Consider the following 14,012-nt stretch of genomic DNA (forward strand, 5'->3'; position numbering starts at 1 on the left):
CTGTTTTTCTGCTGTGTGTCTGTTGTTTCTGCTACAGGAAGTGGCAGACTCCGATACAATCTGTGGGCAGTCTACAACTATGATAAGTCATGTTGTGTCGTGGCTCCTCCACCACGGCCATCTCAGTCCATTTGATGGCTTAGTAGCCCCTGATGACTAGTCTATTGTGTCTTTCCTCCTTGCTCCAGTCAGATATAAATGGCTGAAATGACTGGTTTTCTTTTTTTCCCCTTCTCTGGTGCCTCGCCGCGGCTCGTCCTGTCAGCATGAGGTCTGTTGCGAGTTTGTCGACGCTGTAATCGAGGCCGCCTGTTGCTGCTGCCGCTGCTGCTTAGCGTGCACTTCAGCAGCAGAGATGCATTGCTGCATCCGGATATTTAGAGAGGCTGCGTGTCGTTAAGTGTGACGAGGTGCAGTAACGTGTGAGCTAGTGCCTCACAATGACTAAACGGTGCTTTCAGAGGATGTGGGGACTGGGGAGCCTAGCTGACTGCACTTGTCTGGGGCGGAGAGACTGTTTTAACGGACCAGAAGAAAATACTCATGGCAGATGGAGATTTATCGATACAGTGACTGAGAACTGAAGTCTCTTGTCTCTTCTGCCTGAAATGTGTACTTACACATTTGGAATGGCTTATCGTAGTCAACAATGTTCTGAGTTATGAATAAATTTGTTCAGTAACTCATGAGCTAAAATGTCGAGTGGTTAAAATGTGCGAAAGCACACTGGCTTCCAAAAGTGCAGAACCACAAAAAATGAATTGAGAAATAAGAGGGAAGTAACATATTCTTCTCAGTGTTTTGTGATGGAATAAAACTAGTGTGTGACCTTTTTTTTTCGGTGTTTGAGCTTTGAAGGTGAAAATTGAGCTGCATGTTAGAATTGTGTCTGTGATGTTACCATGGTAGCTGTTGGTTGGATTATTTCCCTCCCAAGATGAACTGGTGTATCAGAAATTCCAACCTCTGTGTCATCACCATGGGTTTCTATCATACATGAGATGAATGAAACCATTTTTTTTCCCAACCATAATAAAATAATAGGACGTGACCATAAACTTGACTAAGCTCGGCCTGAAGGGCACACCCAGAGTGACTGACACTCACAGAATGAGTTCTGAGTTATGTAAAACCAGCACATTACACAGGCCAATTAGCCAGTACCCAGCCAGTGCTACGGCTCACCTTTTAAATTCCAACACCCATTCTCTGTCGTCTTGACTCATGTGTTATTGTTTGATGTCTTCTCCATCTCCTTAGAGATTTGGAGTCACTGACTAAATCAGTGACAGTACAGGGGATGGCTGAAGAATGTGGGGGATGTTATTCCAGGACATTTAGCAGTAATGAGGTGCGGCTTAGTTGTAGCATTCCTCCCACTATTCTATGGGTGTGTGTCAGAGGCAGGTGCCATTGGCCACATGCCGTCACCAAAGCGAGTGGGCTTGGCATCATCGCAGCAGGGCCGCGCTCCTCATTGATTGCACAGAAAAAGCGCACAATACCCAGAACCCTTCACAATGGGCAGCGGCCCTAACAAAGAGCATAGAGAGTTCCGAATGAAAACAGCCACGAGCAATAGATCCCTTTGGTTTGAGTCACACATGCATTCCTTTGCTTTCACATTGTGTGTGGGTGTGTGTGTGTGTGAGCTTTCAGTGATGTGAGTGTGGTAGTCAGCATGTTTGTTTTGAGTGTTGTATCAGCAGGCAATCAGCTGTTGAGACCTAGCCTGTGTGTGTTGACACCTACCCTGCATGCGTGTGAGTGTGCGGCTACCCATGGAGTGCTCCAGTCAGCCTCGGATGTGAGAGCCGATCTTTATCCATCTGTAGTTTTAATCACAGCATTGCCACTGCATTAGCCCTGGAACTCTCGTTTATGAGTTTCGTCTCGATCCAGGCAGTGAAGGTAGTCCTGGCGTTCCAGGAAAATGAGCGGGCCTCTGGAGACCTGCCTTGCTGCAGTAATGAGGACAAAGGTTAAGACTGTTAGCAGGCCACATGTCAGAAATCTCTTGTGGGTCAAAGTCAAGAATTTTCTCTCCAAGACAAGAATAAAAACGAGGGACTCTGTTCCAGTGCTGTACTATCTACTGAAGGAGAGTCTAGGTTTGGTAATTACAGATCTGTGATGTTAGCCTGGTAGACATTGCACACAAGGGTGTGGGAGGGTTTCTCTTCTTTTTGCGTACAGTGTAGTCTTACTGTATTTACTGCAGCTAAACTGCACATAATTTCGCCAACTTGTTATAGCAAGTCAGGCAGATGTTCACTGAGTCGCAAATTGCCCTTTTGAAGTTGATTGAGGAAAAATGGCAGTGTCAGCTGTATGGGGGGAGGGGGGGTGTACACAAGATGGCTTTCCGTCATCCTCATGTTACCTTTGATTACATCATGGAGTCACCCTCTCATTACGGCACTCCCTCACCAGAGCCAACATTGGGCCCTCTTCCCCTCCCCTTACTGCCTCAAAGCCCAAAACTCTTTGAGTCAGGCGGTCTGGCACTCGTCTGGCGAGGGCTGACATACCCACTGGAATTGCCCCTCTGATTGATGCCTCATTGCAGAGCCCCATTGTTCAGCCCCACTGCTGCCACAGGCCGGCCTTGTGTCATTTTCCAAGGCCTCTTTGCGACCATACACATGTTGTCATGTTGTATACATTGAACTGAGCTGAAGAGGTTTAATCAAATCCTGCTAGATCCCTGGAACCTCTGTGAAGAGCTGCTGTGTCCTTTTGCCAGTTTTAAGCATACAATCCCTCTTGGCCCAGTCAGCAAAACCCACAGACTCTTGACCCCCCAAGTTTAATTGCCATTCTAAGTGGACTCTGAGCCTCCCCTCCAAAGCCCCTCTAAACCCCATCCCCTCTCAGGGTACCATTACAGGGGCAGTCTGGCTAGGAGCGCCTGAGGGCCACATCCCAGAGCACCAGGCTCCTGAATCATCAAGGCTAATCATCTCTAAGCTCCCTGTCCCACTCACAGGCCACAGCAGTAGCAAATGAGGGTGAACTCCTTTTGTCTGTGTAGCTGTGTGTTTATGGGTAACTAAGTGGGAAAGGTGTGTGTGTGTGTGTGTGTGTGGAACCCTAAGGAGTTGGCATCTCCTTTTCCTTTCATGTCTGTGTGGGTCTGAGTCTCAATCTGCTGCAGGGTGTATGTTTTGCGTGCGGTGCTTGCGTCTGCGTGTGTGTGTTTTGCACTTGACTGTTTCGACTCACACCACAGGCATTCTGTTTTTCACCTTGAAAGAGGCTGGCAGGCCATCGCTGGCTGCCGTGAGTCACTTTGATAAGAATAAACCAGGGAATGAGGCAAACGACCATGCCCTGGTCAAGGGAGTGGCATCCGAGAATGAACAAGTTGTACCCAAGACGACCTCGCCTCAATTTCCCACGGTGTTGTGTCGTTCAGGTTGCGCATCTCACTTGGCATGTGCCACAGCCCAGGGCCGATCATAAAACACCCGCACAAATAACTGCTGATTAGTGGACCTATGGATACACCCTTGTGAAAGCATGCATTGCATTGTGCATGATGACACCATGAATATCCTGTTTGCTATAGAGTGGCAAAGAGGGTGGAAGAATTTGATCTCATGAGTCAACGATTTGACCACGGCACCCAGAAGTGTGCTCAAGCAGCATACCTTTGTTACTAAGCACTTAATGATATCAGACAGGTGGTGTCTCCTTTGAATGAGTTGCTGCATAGGTCAATTGATAGTGTGCATACCTTGTAAACTGGACTGGTGGCTTGCTGGTTCAAATTCTTCTCTATTGTGTGGGCTTTGTGTTTTGTCATGGGTACTGCCTCAGCTAAAAAAAGCCAGGCTTGCCTTGTTAAGTATGCATGTATTTTTCATTGTTCTGTCCATGAATCACTTGCTGTTTGCTGGTCAAGATGACTTAAAATAAATCTCTGCACTCTGCAGTGTCATGGTGAAAGAAAACAACCGTATTTGTCATTCAAGTTCTATATTGTTGATGAGAGGGGCTTTGGACTTACATGACATTTAATTTTCTCTCTCGTTTTCATTCTTTCAGCTACAGCTGCGCATAAGCCAGAGGCCAGACTGGAAAGCCCTATCAGAATAAACCCTTTTATTTGTTTTGATTTCATTAGTGCTTTATTTGCTCTTGTTATTTTTTTATTTCTGTGAAAATTGTGCGTTTTCACCTCTCGTTCCCCTTGTGGCAATAAGCAGAGCATCGTTTTACAGCATCAAGAGGGGAGTTCAAGACGGAACGACATGGCTGTGCCAAGTTAATAATGGAGAGAGAGAGAGAGAGAGAGAGAGACTGACTCTGTGGGCACGCTGGACTAATTAAAGTCTCCAGTGACTGGGAAATGTGGCAAACGAGCTTGCTGCGATTACGTAAAAGGCCGCATCAACAGCATGCATCGTCTGAGGCTCCGAACAAATCTCTCTCATGGCCGCAGCCACTAAGAGCACTAAGAGTGCCTTAATGAAGGGGGGCTGGGTAACCCCACTAATTGCCCTGAATGTGCTAATGACTGAGAGGGTTGGGAGCTCAGTGTCCCAAACACTTGTGGAATGTGCCACAGACAACATTGCCACAATTGGGTCGCAGGAGTGTGTGTGTGTGTGTGTGTGTGTGTGTGCTAGGCAAGTAGAAATATCCTAGATAACCGAAGAGTGAAACACTCTTTTATTGATCTAGAAAAAAGCTTTGGATTTTTGGTGAATTGCAAACATGTATGCTGTCTGCCAAGAGAGAAAGGAGATGAATTAACATTTTCAGTGATGTGAATGAGGACACACGTCTGTGCTTGGTAGAAACAGCACAATGAACCACCTGTGTGGCAACAGATTGTGAGTTTTATGAGCTCATTCATTTGAGATCATAAGACCCGATCCACATGGTATTGTGTAATAGGTTGCCTAGATTCTAGCTATCATTTATCATGTCAGCAGTCAAGGTACAAATGGTCAGACACTGACCTGCTGAGGAATGTGCTGCGCAGTCACATACTTGCCTAATTTAGATATTGAACAGTTGTTATCATGTTCCCCCATGGCCATGTTGAAGTGATGTGGAATCAATCAACACCAATGGATGACATTATCATTCTGAGCGTTCCTCAGCGCCGTTCAGCCGAGCACTTCCGCTTGCATCAGCGGCCTGTCAGTCATGTGCAGTCAGCGCTGAGAGTGATGCAACAGCTCCTCCTGTCAGCTTGAGTGACATTGTTTGTAATCCGCAGACAAACGGCATGTGCATATGCACAAAGGATAACCTTGTGTGTTGATATGCTGTGAGTGAATATTGCTGTGAAGTTGGCTTCCTTGTGACTATCTCTTCAATACTCTTTAATCTGTAAGGAGTCTGTGCTAAAACACAGAGAAGAGAGAAGTCTGTGGTTGTGGAGGTTAACAGACAGTGACTTTGCAGATCTGAAGCCACAGTCTCCACTACTTTTGTGTGTGTGTGTGTGTGTGTGTGTGGAGGGGGGCAGACACAGACATGGAGGCCCCAGAGCAGCAGTACAGAGCCCCAATATATACCCTCAAACAGCGTGCGTACATGTCACACACACACACACACCTCACCACCACCACCTCACCACAGCCACACATGAGTGAGGAGCCAGGCCTGTCAGAGCCTCCGCTCCCCCTCATGATAAACACTGCACTCTCATCCTGCTCGGCACAAGCAGGGGCCAGTGCTACTGCGACGCACACAGTGCCATTCTGGCTCAGAGTCTCATAGTCTCCCTTTTGTTCCAAGGTAGGGGGCAAATGGAAAACAGGTTTGCAGTTTGAGACTTTTAGAATGGACTGTTTCTCTCAAATGCTGGTTGCTGAAACCAGCTCGGCGGAGGCTGTAATGGGAGAACGATGTGAAAGTTCAGACATTTTGAGTGCCGTATTTTATCACTTCATTGCATTTTTTTTGTTAAAGAGACGTTTGGAAGTGGTGGAAAAAAAAGCCTCTGGCTTAAGAAGTGCTTTAGCAATGTCAGTCATGTGCCCTTAGGTTTGGAATTCTTTCCATTCTTGTTTGATGCGGTTGTGAGTCGGCTGTGCGTGCGAGCGAGCGTGCGTGCGTGCATGTGTGTGTGTGTGCGTGTGTGTCAGCGCATTTCAGCGACCAGTCATGTAGAAGAAGATGAGGGGTACCGAGCGGAGCAGGTGACAACATTCCGCACATATGTGACTGAGTGTGCTTCTTGGTTCCGTGAAGCGTGCACAATTTGAGTTGACACATCTCAATGAGCTGTTTTTTCATCAAGTTCTAACGCACTCCTTCCTTCCCTCCTCTGTTATTCTCACTCTGCTTTTCCTTTGTGCAGGTCTCCTGTGGGCTTTAGAGAGACGGACGTTGGTCACGTGATGGCACTGACGGTGAACCTGCTCGGCCCATCTCCATGGGGCTTCAGAATATCAGGAGGGAGGGACTTCAAGAAGGCCATAACAGTCTCTAAGGTAACTGTGTCACCACCTGCGACTTCATATCCTTTTGTTTTTCTTAAACCGGACGCAAACGATCAAAGCTCTACTCCACAGCAACCCCTGCCCCCCGAAAGCATCTATCCTGTGCGCTCCGTGTTTGTGTCCAGTAGTTGCTACCTGTGTCCAGTGGTTGCTACTTGTGTGTGCCTATGCTACAAGCTACCCCAGAGGAAGCCGGTGATTTACACTAACTGGGGAGGCACCCTTGGAAGCCCCTGCCATTGTTTCTTCTTTTTTCCCTTCATAACTGTTGTTTTCCATGGCTGTGAAATAGGAGCAGGAAGGTGGAAGTGTACAGTGCATAGGGATAAAGACATCGCACCCCCTACATTTTTACACAAACAGTTTCGGCCGAGGAATGTCCAAAAGCCAATCAGTGTGCATGTCTAAGGCATGCCGCTCCACTTTAGGCCTCGCCAGTCACAGGAACACCACTGTTCCCAGCATGTGCTAAGAGAGGATGTCCGTTATGCAACAGTGACCAAACACATTCCCAAGTCCAAAGTGGCCAAACAAAGTCTATGTGGCATTTCAGATGTGTTGTTGTCCCCTTCCCAGCTCTCTGCGTATCTCTGCCAGCCAGATAACATCTGAGTGTTTTGGCCAAAGTTGGTGCCATTGTTTGAAGCCAGCAGGGAGTTATCTAGACACCCAAACAAGGCTGCGGCTGAAATTCCCCAACCACTCCAAATAAAGAGGCCATGAGACAATGCCGCACTCATTTAGCTCACACCATCCATAGAGTCCTTTCATGTCTTTCATGCCACATTGCAAAAAATAGGTTTAATGACGGAGCGTTGAGCTGCCACAGCAGCTTAAAATGATTTCACGCCCCACACATCCTGAAAAACTGAAGATCTTGTACAGAGCAACGCAAGCAGCGGAATGTTAATGCTATGTCTTTTGTTTTGGTTGCTAATTTGAAAGCTTGAATGGCTGCAAGTGAACTGTTAGTCGGACGACCTACAGTGGACCCCAGACCTGGGCAGGTGAATAGGTCTGCTGTGGAACAGTGTTGATGGGACTGACCATGTTCTCCGTGCCCAGCTGAGGATGGCAGCAACATGGCATCTGTGTGAAGAGAAGAAGCGAGAGATAGAGAGATCCAGTGGGAGGGATGGAGGGAGGTAGAGAAGCGAGTGCAGTGTGGTTCCAATGTCGAGTGAGTTGGTTCCAACGAAGTGGTGTGTGTGTGTGTGTGTGTGTGTGTGTGGGGGGGAGTGAGTTGCTGGGTCATGGCCCTCCTCCTCTGGTCTGGTCTGGCCTGGTCTGGTCTGGTCTCCCCAAGGGCTCCATGGGGCTTTGTGGCTGTCTGAAGTGGTGAAGGCTTGGCACGGATGCCCGCGTAGTGCCCACGCGCACTGTTCCCTCTTCATTCATTCACTCGTCTTTTCTTCTCGGCCATCTTTAATCTGTACTCGCTTTATCTCTTTGTCTTCTCAGGCCATGAACTTTTAATTCTTGTGCTGTGTATGATCCCAGCATTTGCTGCCCCCGTCTACTTATACCCATTTCCTCTTGTCACAACATCCTTCCCTCAGTCTCCCTCCCTGGAAGAGCTTGGGGCTTGTTTCCCTGGCGAAGGCCTGGATGAGAAGGTCACCCCTTAGTGTATGTGAAACAAGCCATGGAGTGATTGGGAAAGGCACGCACCATTGTGGGTCACCACAGCAACGGTTAATTGCCACTTGAGTGGGTGCGCAGACATGGCACCTCTGCCCTTCATGCTTAGAGCCCTCTCCAACAAACCCCCCCCAATGCCCCCCGATGCCATTTTGTTTGGAGTGGGGATTTGGTGTGTGTGTGTGTGTGTGTGTGTGTGTGTGTGTGTGTGTTGCTCTTTGTGATTTCCTCTCTATGTTCTCATCTGGTATAGGTTTTCCCTCTCTTAGGTTTTAATTGGGTCGCTGCCCCATTGACAAGCTAATGGCCCTACTTACACACACCATAGCTCTTTGCTGTGTTTTGTTTTTTGTGTGTTCACAGAAGGAGTGTTTGTGTTTGTTTTTTATTCTCTAAGTGCTCAATTTGCATGTACACTAAGCTTTCTGGACAAACAAGGTCCTAAGTTCAGCGTCCAAAATGGGAGCTTTTTCTTAAACGCTGGGTAGGGGTGATGAAGCTTTCTTAGGACTCCTGAACGGCAGCCTGCATGGGTCTATGAACCTAAACAGAGGGTCTTTCTTTTCCCCCACTGGACCCCTATGCTGCCCTCATTAACCTCAAAATGCCCCAGTGTTTTTTTTTTTCTGCCCCTGTATCATAGCCCTTGACATATGGAGGGCCAAATCAGAGGTCATGCCCTTTGTACTTAACCTCTATAAATAACACATAACTCCCCTTGCTGCGTGCCCATGAGCCTGTGTCCAGACATGTCTCTATGGTCTCTCTCATGTACGCCTGCTGTGACATCGGTCATCAACAGCAATATGCTGTGGCTTTTAATGAGGTTTCTTCTGATGGCCTTTAGCACTTTCATGCCAACTCCAATAACCAATCCCCCATCTTTGAGTTTTGGAGTTGGGAGAGACATTCCTCGAGTGGTGAAATTTTTTTTTTTTACTTTTTAAAGTGAAAGTCTGTGATTTGTGCTTGAAAGGCTCACTGACTGTCTGTGGCCACCCCCTCTGCAGGTGAACGGAGGGAGTAAGGCGGAAAGGGCTGCCCTGCAGCCTGGCGACATCATCCTGGAGATCAACTGCGAGAACACGGGCGACATGCTGAACGTGGAGGCCCAGAACAAGATCAAGAACTCCCAGACCCAGCTGCAGCTGCTGGTGGAAAGGTAAACAAGTAAAACCAGACACATAATGAGGACACGAATACCACGGATACCACAGATACGATGCACTTGGAAAAGAAAGTCTTTTTATGGGTTCTATTAAATCTTCTTGCTAATCCCTTGACATAGGTGCTTATCAGGAAGACGTTGTTTATCTAACTGTTTATCTAAACCAAATGATTGGGTACACCATTGCTTCCCCTTTCTGTTTCGTCTGTGTTTGTTTATTGGGTCATCTCAGGGCGCTCTCTCTTCCCCTGTCACGACGGTAAGCTGTCTGTGTCTGCCGACTGCTTGTTCCTTTTTTCGGGCTTCCCTCCCTCCAGTGTGCACAGCCTGCGTGTCTGACAGTAATGGTGACGGGAAGACATTTCACACCATGTTGCTTTGTTTGTGTCCCTCGTCTTTCACTCAATGTATTCCTTTCGCCCTCGCCCTCTTCCTTTCATCCATGTAGTCACTCACTTCCTCCTCACTCTTCCTCTCCATCCTTTTTTTCCTCCTGTCCTTTTGTTTGTTGGTTGTCCTCTGTCTGTTAACACTTTGCAGCTCCCTTAAAATTACTCTTATGGCTCAGTGTGTTTTGACAAGACTTCCCACGTAGAGCACACTTGTTTCTCATGATTCTTCCCACCGATGTTTAGCTCTGATTTGCTTCATGGGTCTTCCACTTTGATGGTATGTTTCGATACAGGGCAGCCATCTAAATTAAAAGTCCACACACTTCTTTATTAGTTGCCTGGAATGATAAACACTCCTCTTGTGCAATTACCGTTCTCTTTCAAAATAAATGACATGTAACAAACAAACCCTTGCCAAACCCACATGGTGCATGCGCGCACACACACTCACACTCACACTTAGGGCACACACGCAACCACCACACACGCATATACTGTACTCACATTTAGGGCACAAACTGTAAACATTATGTGCCACACACACAAAGGCACACACACACACACACACACACACACACACACACACACACACACACATCCTCCCTGCCTGCCTCAGGTCCATGTGAGTGGATTTTTCCCTTCTGACCTCATGTCTCTGTCTAGGCCAGAAACAACACAGCAACTCCCCTACACAGACAATCAGACAATGGCACTCTGTAGAACTTTCAGCTGCCCTCCTCAAACACACTGTGTGTGTGTGTGTGTGTGTGTGTGTGTGTGTGTGTGTGTGTGTGTGTGTGTGTGTGTGTGTGTGTGTGTGTGTGTGTGTGTGTGTGTGTGTGTGTGTGTGTGTGTGTGTGTGTGTGTGTTCATAGGATATACTCAATTTCACTCCTATTAGAATGTCCTCACATAATATGAGCTTGTGACCTCAAAACCTCAGTTGTATGTTAGTTTCCCGTTTCTAATTTCAGTTATTCGTGTACCTCTTCCGTAAACCCTTGTCTGATTAGTGACACACCAGTATCCCTTATGATTGATTGAAAATGGGCAAACCACAAACCATAATGCTTGTCCTACAACTTTACTTGGGATACATCATAGGCTAACCCATGAAGATGTTAGAAAACTGCTCAAAGAAAAGGTAACCGAAAGGATTGAGCTGGTTGTCTATCCTAGCGTTCATGGGCTTCGGAAAAACCAGAGCCCGTCTACGGAGAGCCTCCCCACTCTCTATTAATCCCATACAAACCGAATTTGGCTGCAGTTCACCAGAGTTCACCTAGATGGCGATCGCGGGCGAGTCCAAAATACATGGGGGTCCTATGGAGCTACATGGCTAAATTTATTGTTTTCACCTATTTAACAACTGAAACCCTCAGATTTTATTTTATTTTTCGCAAAATGGATATGGATTATCAATCAAAAGTGAAATAATCCAGGAGTCATGTCCTTTCGTTTTCTTACAGGTTGGGTCGTTGTTGCCCATAACACACTAGCATTGATGCTATGCTATGCTATGCTATGATCATGCTAATGAATGACGTCATTGACACGTTTGAAAGGCTTTTTAGAACAATTAAGTGACTTTAAAAAATATAATGGTCAACCAAGTGTGTTGTCTTTGCCTCCCCTTTCGAATACAATATTCAAATTACTTGGAAAAAAAATTATATCCCGAGAAAAGTGGATTTTGAGGGGTACTGCTCCATAGACCTCCATTCATTCTAGACTCGCCCGCGAGCACCCCTAGATGCAGTACCACACCGGAAGAGTTCCGAGAGTGAAGGTTCTCCCCTTATTAGACATTCTCTGGAAAAACCTTTCTCCGAGTGAAAACATCATCATTCCGCATCATTCACGTCACTTAATGTGTGAGTCAGAGGTCGGAAACTGGGGCTAGAGTTGCCCAGTTAGGGGCTCGTCATCACTTTTGTCGTCATGTTGTAGTTCGTTTGTAGTCCATGTGGCCTTTCATGTCCAACAGTTTTAATGTGAACTTGGGAATTTGCCATTTTTGTCACTTGAAAGCTGCATATCTTTCTTTCACGAGCATCTTACACTATATTTTAAGCAAATACAGTTGTTTGTTTAGGATTAGTGAGTGTATGTTTTAACCTTTGTTGTGGCATCCGTGTTTGTCACACATTCTGATGGCAAAGCACATGAACACTTGCTGTCGGAAAAACAAAGTAGCCATGGGGGCGGTCCTTGTCATTCCGAGGTGCCCTGAATGCACCCTATGTATGTGAGAGATTCCTACTCCCATCGCTAATGGCCATCAGACTATGACGCTGGAATATCCCAGCTTCCCCTCCCTTGACCTCCTGATCCCTTAGCACCTCCAGTAAGTGGTCTGCCGCCTGCAAGCTGTGAATTCCCCCTCTCTCTCCGTCGCATGTCATGTTAGGTGAAAACAAAGCTTGCCTTTTGGGAGTGTCCAGCTGCTGTGGCCTTTGATGTTCTCCCTGCCATGTGGTGTGCAGCACTCGCTGAGAGAGGCCCCCGTGGATGTGGCTCCTCACTGGCATTGTGGGAATGTTGCATTTTGAGTCGAGTGGACTCGGGGCTGAATGAGGGGCCTACAGGGAATAGCATGTGATTTGCAGCTTGTTCTCTCTCCTCGTGTAGTGTTAACAGACAGAGGACGTAAGGAGATTATCGCGGAGGTGTCACGGTGAAGTTAGGATGCTGTATGTTAAAAGTCGCTTGAGGGTGAGGTATTTCTGACCCTTCCCCATACAGACCCGAGTTCTCAAACACTCTTGTTGAATAACAAATCGGCTGTCGCTAATCATGTTGATGTTTCTCTGACTCAACTGTAACTGTTTCGGGTTCAGTTGGAAGGTCAACTTTATACTACGACGCAATGCCTCATTCATCCCGGTGCTGTCCAGATAACTAGCGTCAAATTTGATGTCTGTGATACATTCCACTTGATGATCCAGCCCTCGCTTTCCCATGTCCTGGCTACCCTTACAAGCATCTTTTCCTGGCTCTGCCTGTGTGTTTCGCCTGCCCTCTTGATTCCTGGTGCTCCCTCCCTCCCACCCCACACCTTACCATAATGAATACCTTCTGAGGGAAAACCAGCGCCGGGTCCTTTTCGGTCAGGGGGGTTTTAATAGATTTATAGCCTCATGATGGGTAATTAAAGATATTGCTGTGTTGTCTCTTTTTCTCGTCCCCCTGGCGACACGGTCATGGGTGGTGTGCATGTCAGCGATGCCTCAGCCAGCAGTGCATGCCCCCCCACACACACACACACGCACACACGGTTGGCATAGAGCTGGCACCGCATATCTGAGACTTTAAGTGCTTTGTTCCCAGGGAATTTTTCTGCATTGATCCAAGCTTAATTTGGATGATCTACATGTCTTCAGCTTGCTTTCATCCGCAGCTGAGATGACAGATGGGAATAAGACCGGCAGAGCCAGACATGCCCGCTTAATGAGGACTATTTGTAAAGAGCCTCCAGAGCGTGTGCCGCTGAAGGTGCCAGTAGGGAAAAAAAAAATAACATCAAAAAACAGAATTTACTCCTTGCCAATGTCTATTGCCCCTCACAGTACATGATAGAAGAGTGGCCAGTGTGAGACTAATTTGTTCTGATCCACCCAATTACTGTTAAAACATCAACAGCTGTAGGTGGCAGTGGACAGCCGGGGGACCGCATTACCCAACTGGTGGCACCATGTAGTCTGAGCTTCATCAGCCCATGTAGTTCCTGCTTGTAAACTCTACTATGCACAGCTACAAAAGGGGTATTGAGGGCATCTTTAAAAAAAAAAAAAACAGATTTTCATTGAACCCTTTTTATCACAAAAGCTTCATCCAACCCACTAATAACCTCCTCTGACGTAAACAGTTACGATAAGGCTGAAAGCTGGACAACTCTGGGAAAGATTTTATAGCAAACACTTTGTTAAAGAATGTGAAGTACACTTTTAAAATGAATGTGTTGAAAATAACACAACTTGTGCTGTTTTTAACACATCTCTATGTCCAAATAGGGACAAACACATTCGTTTTAACAGTGTAGGGCCTCAACAGGGGCCTTTTTTGGAGGCAACTTATAATGTGTAGATTGCATCTGTCGTTCTTATAACACAGGCGTCATAAATGGTCTGGTGGACCTATGGCTGGTACCAGATGGGACAGGTAGTGCTGCACATGCATTCTGTTCAGGCAAAGAGATGGCTGACGGGCAGGCTTTAAATTGCTCAGGTAACAAGGCTGAGCATACTTTGCTGGTGAGAGTGTAGTTTGTTAAGCAGCTCTTTGATTTATGTCTAGTTTCCGTGCTGCACCAAGCAACAGCAGGGCGATTAGTTTCACTGCCTCAGG

The 14,012-nt window shown here is 46.9% G+C and overlaps 1 protein-coding gene across 2 annotated transcripts in view; it reads left to right on the forward strand.

The window, feature by feature from the left end:
• Positions 1-14,012, forward strand: part of pdlim2 (PDZ and LIM domain 2 (mystique)) — a 53,992-nt gene that overhangs the window by 1,842 nt on the left and 38,138 nt on the right. For both annotated transcript variants that reach the window (XM_048244175.1, XM_048244176.1), the window contains exons 2-3: positions 6,323-6,455; positions 9,116-9,267. In XM_048244175.1, coding sequence (XP_048100132.1) covers positions 6,363-6,455; positions 9,116-9,267 — 245 coding nt within the window. In that variant the 5' untranslated portion in view covers positions 6,323-6,362. The remainder of the gene's footprint in view (positions 1-6,322; positions 6,456-9,115; positions 9,268-14,012) is intronic.

Source organism: Alosa alosa, chromosome 5, assembly GCF_017589495.1.
Source record: "Alosa alosa isolate M-15738 ecotype Scorff River chromosome 5, AALO_Geno_1.1, whole genome shotgun sequence".
Classification (NCBI taxonomy): Eukaryota; Metazoa; Chordata; class Actinopteri; order Clupeiformes; family Clupeidae; genus Alosa; species Alosa alosa.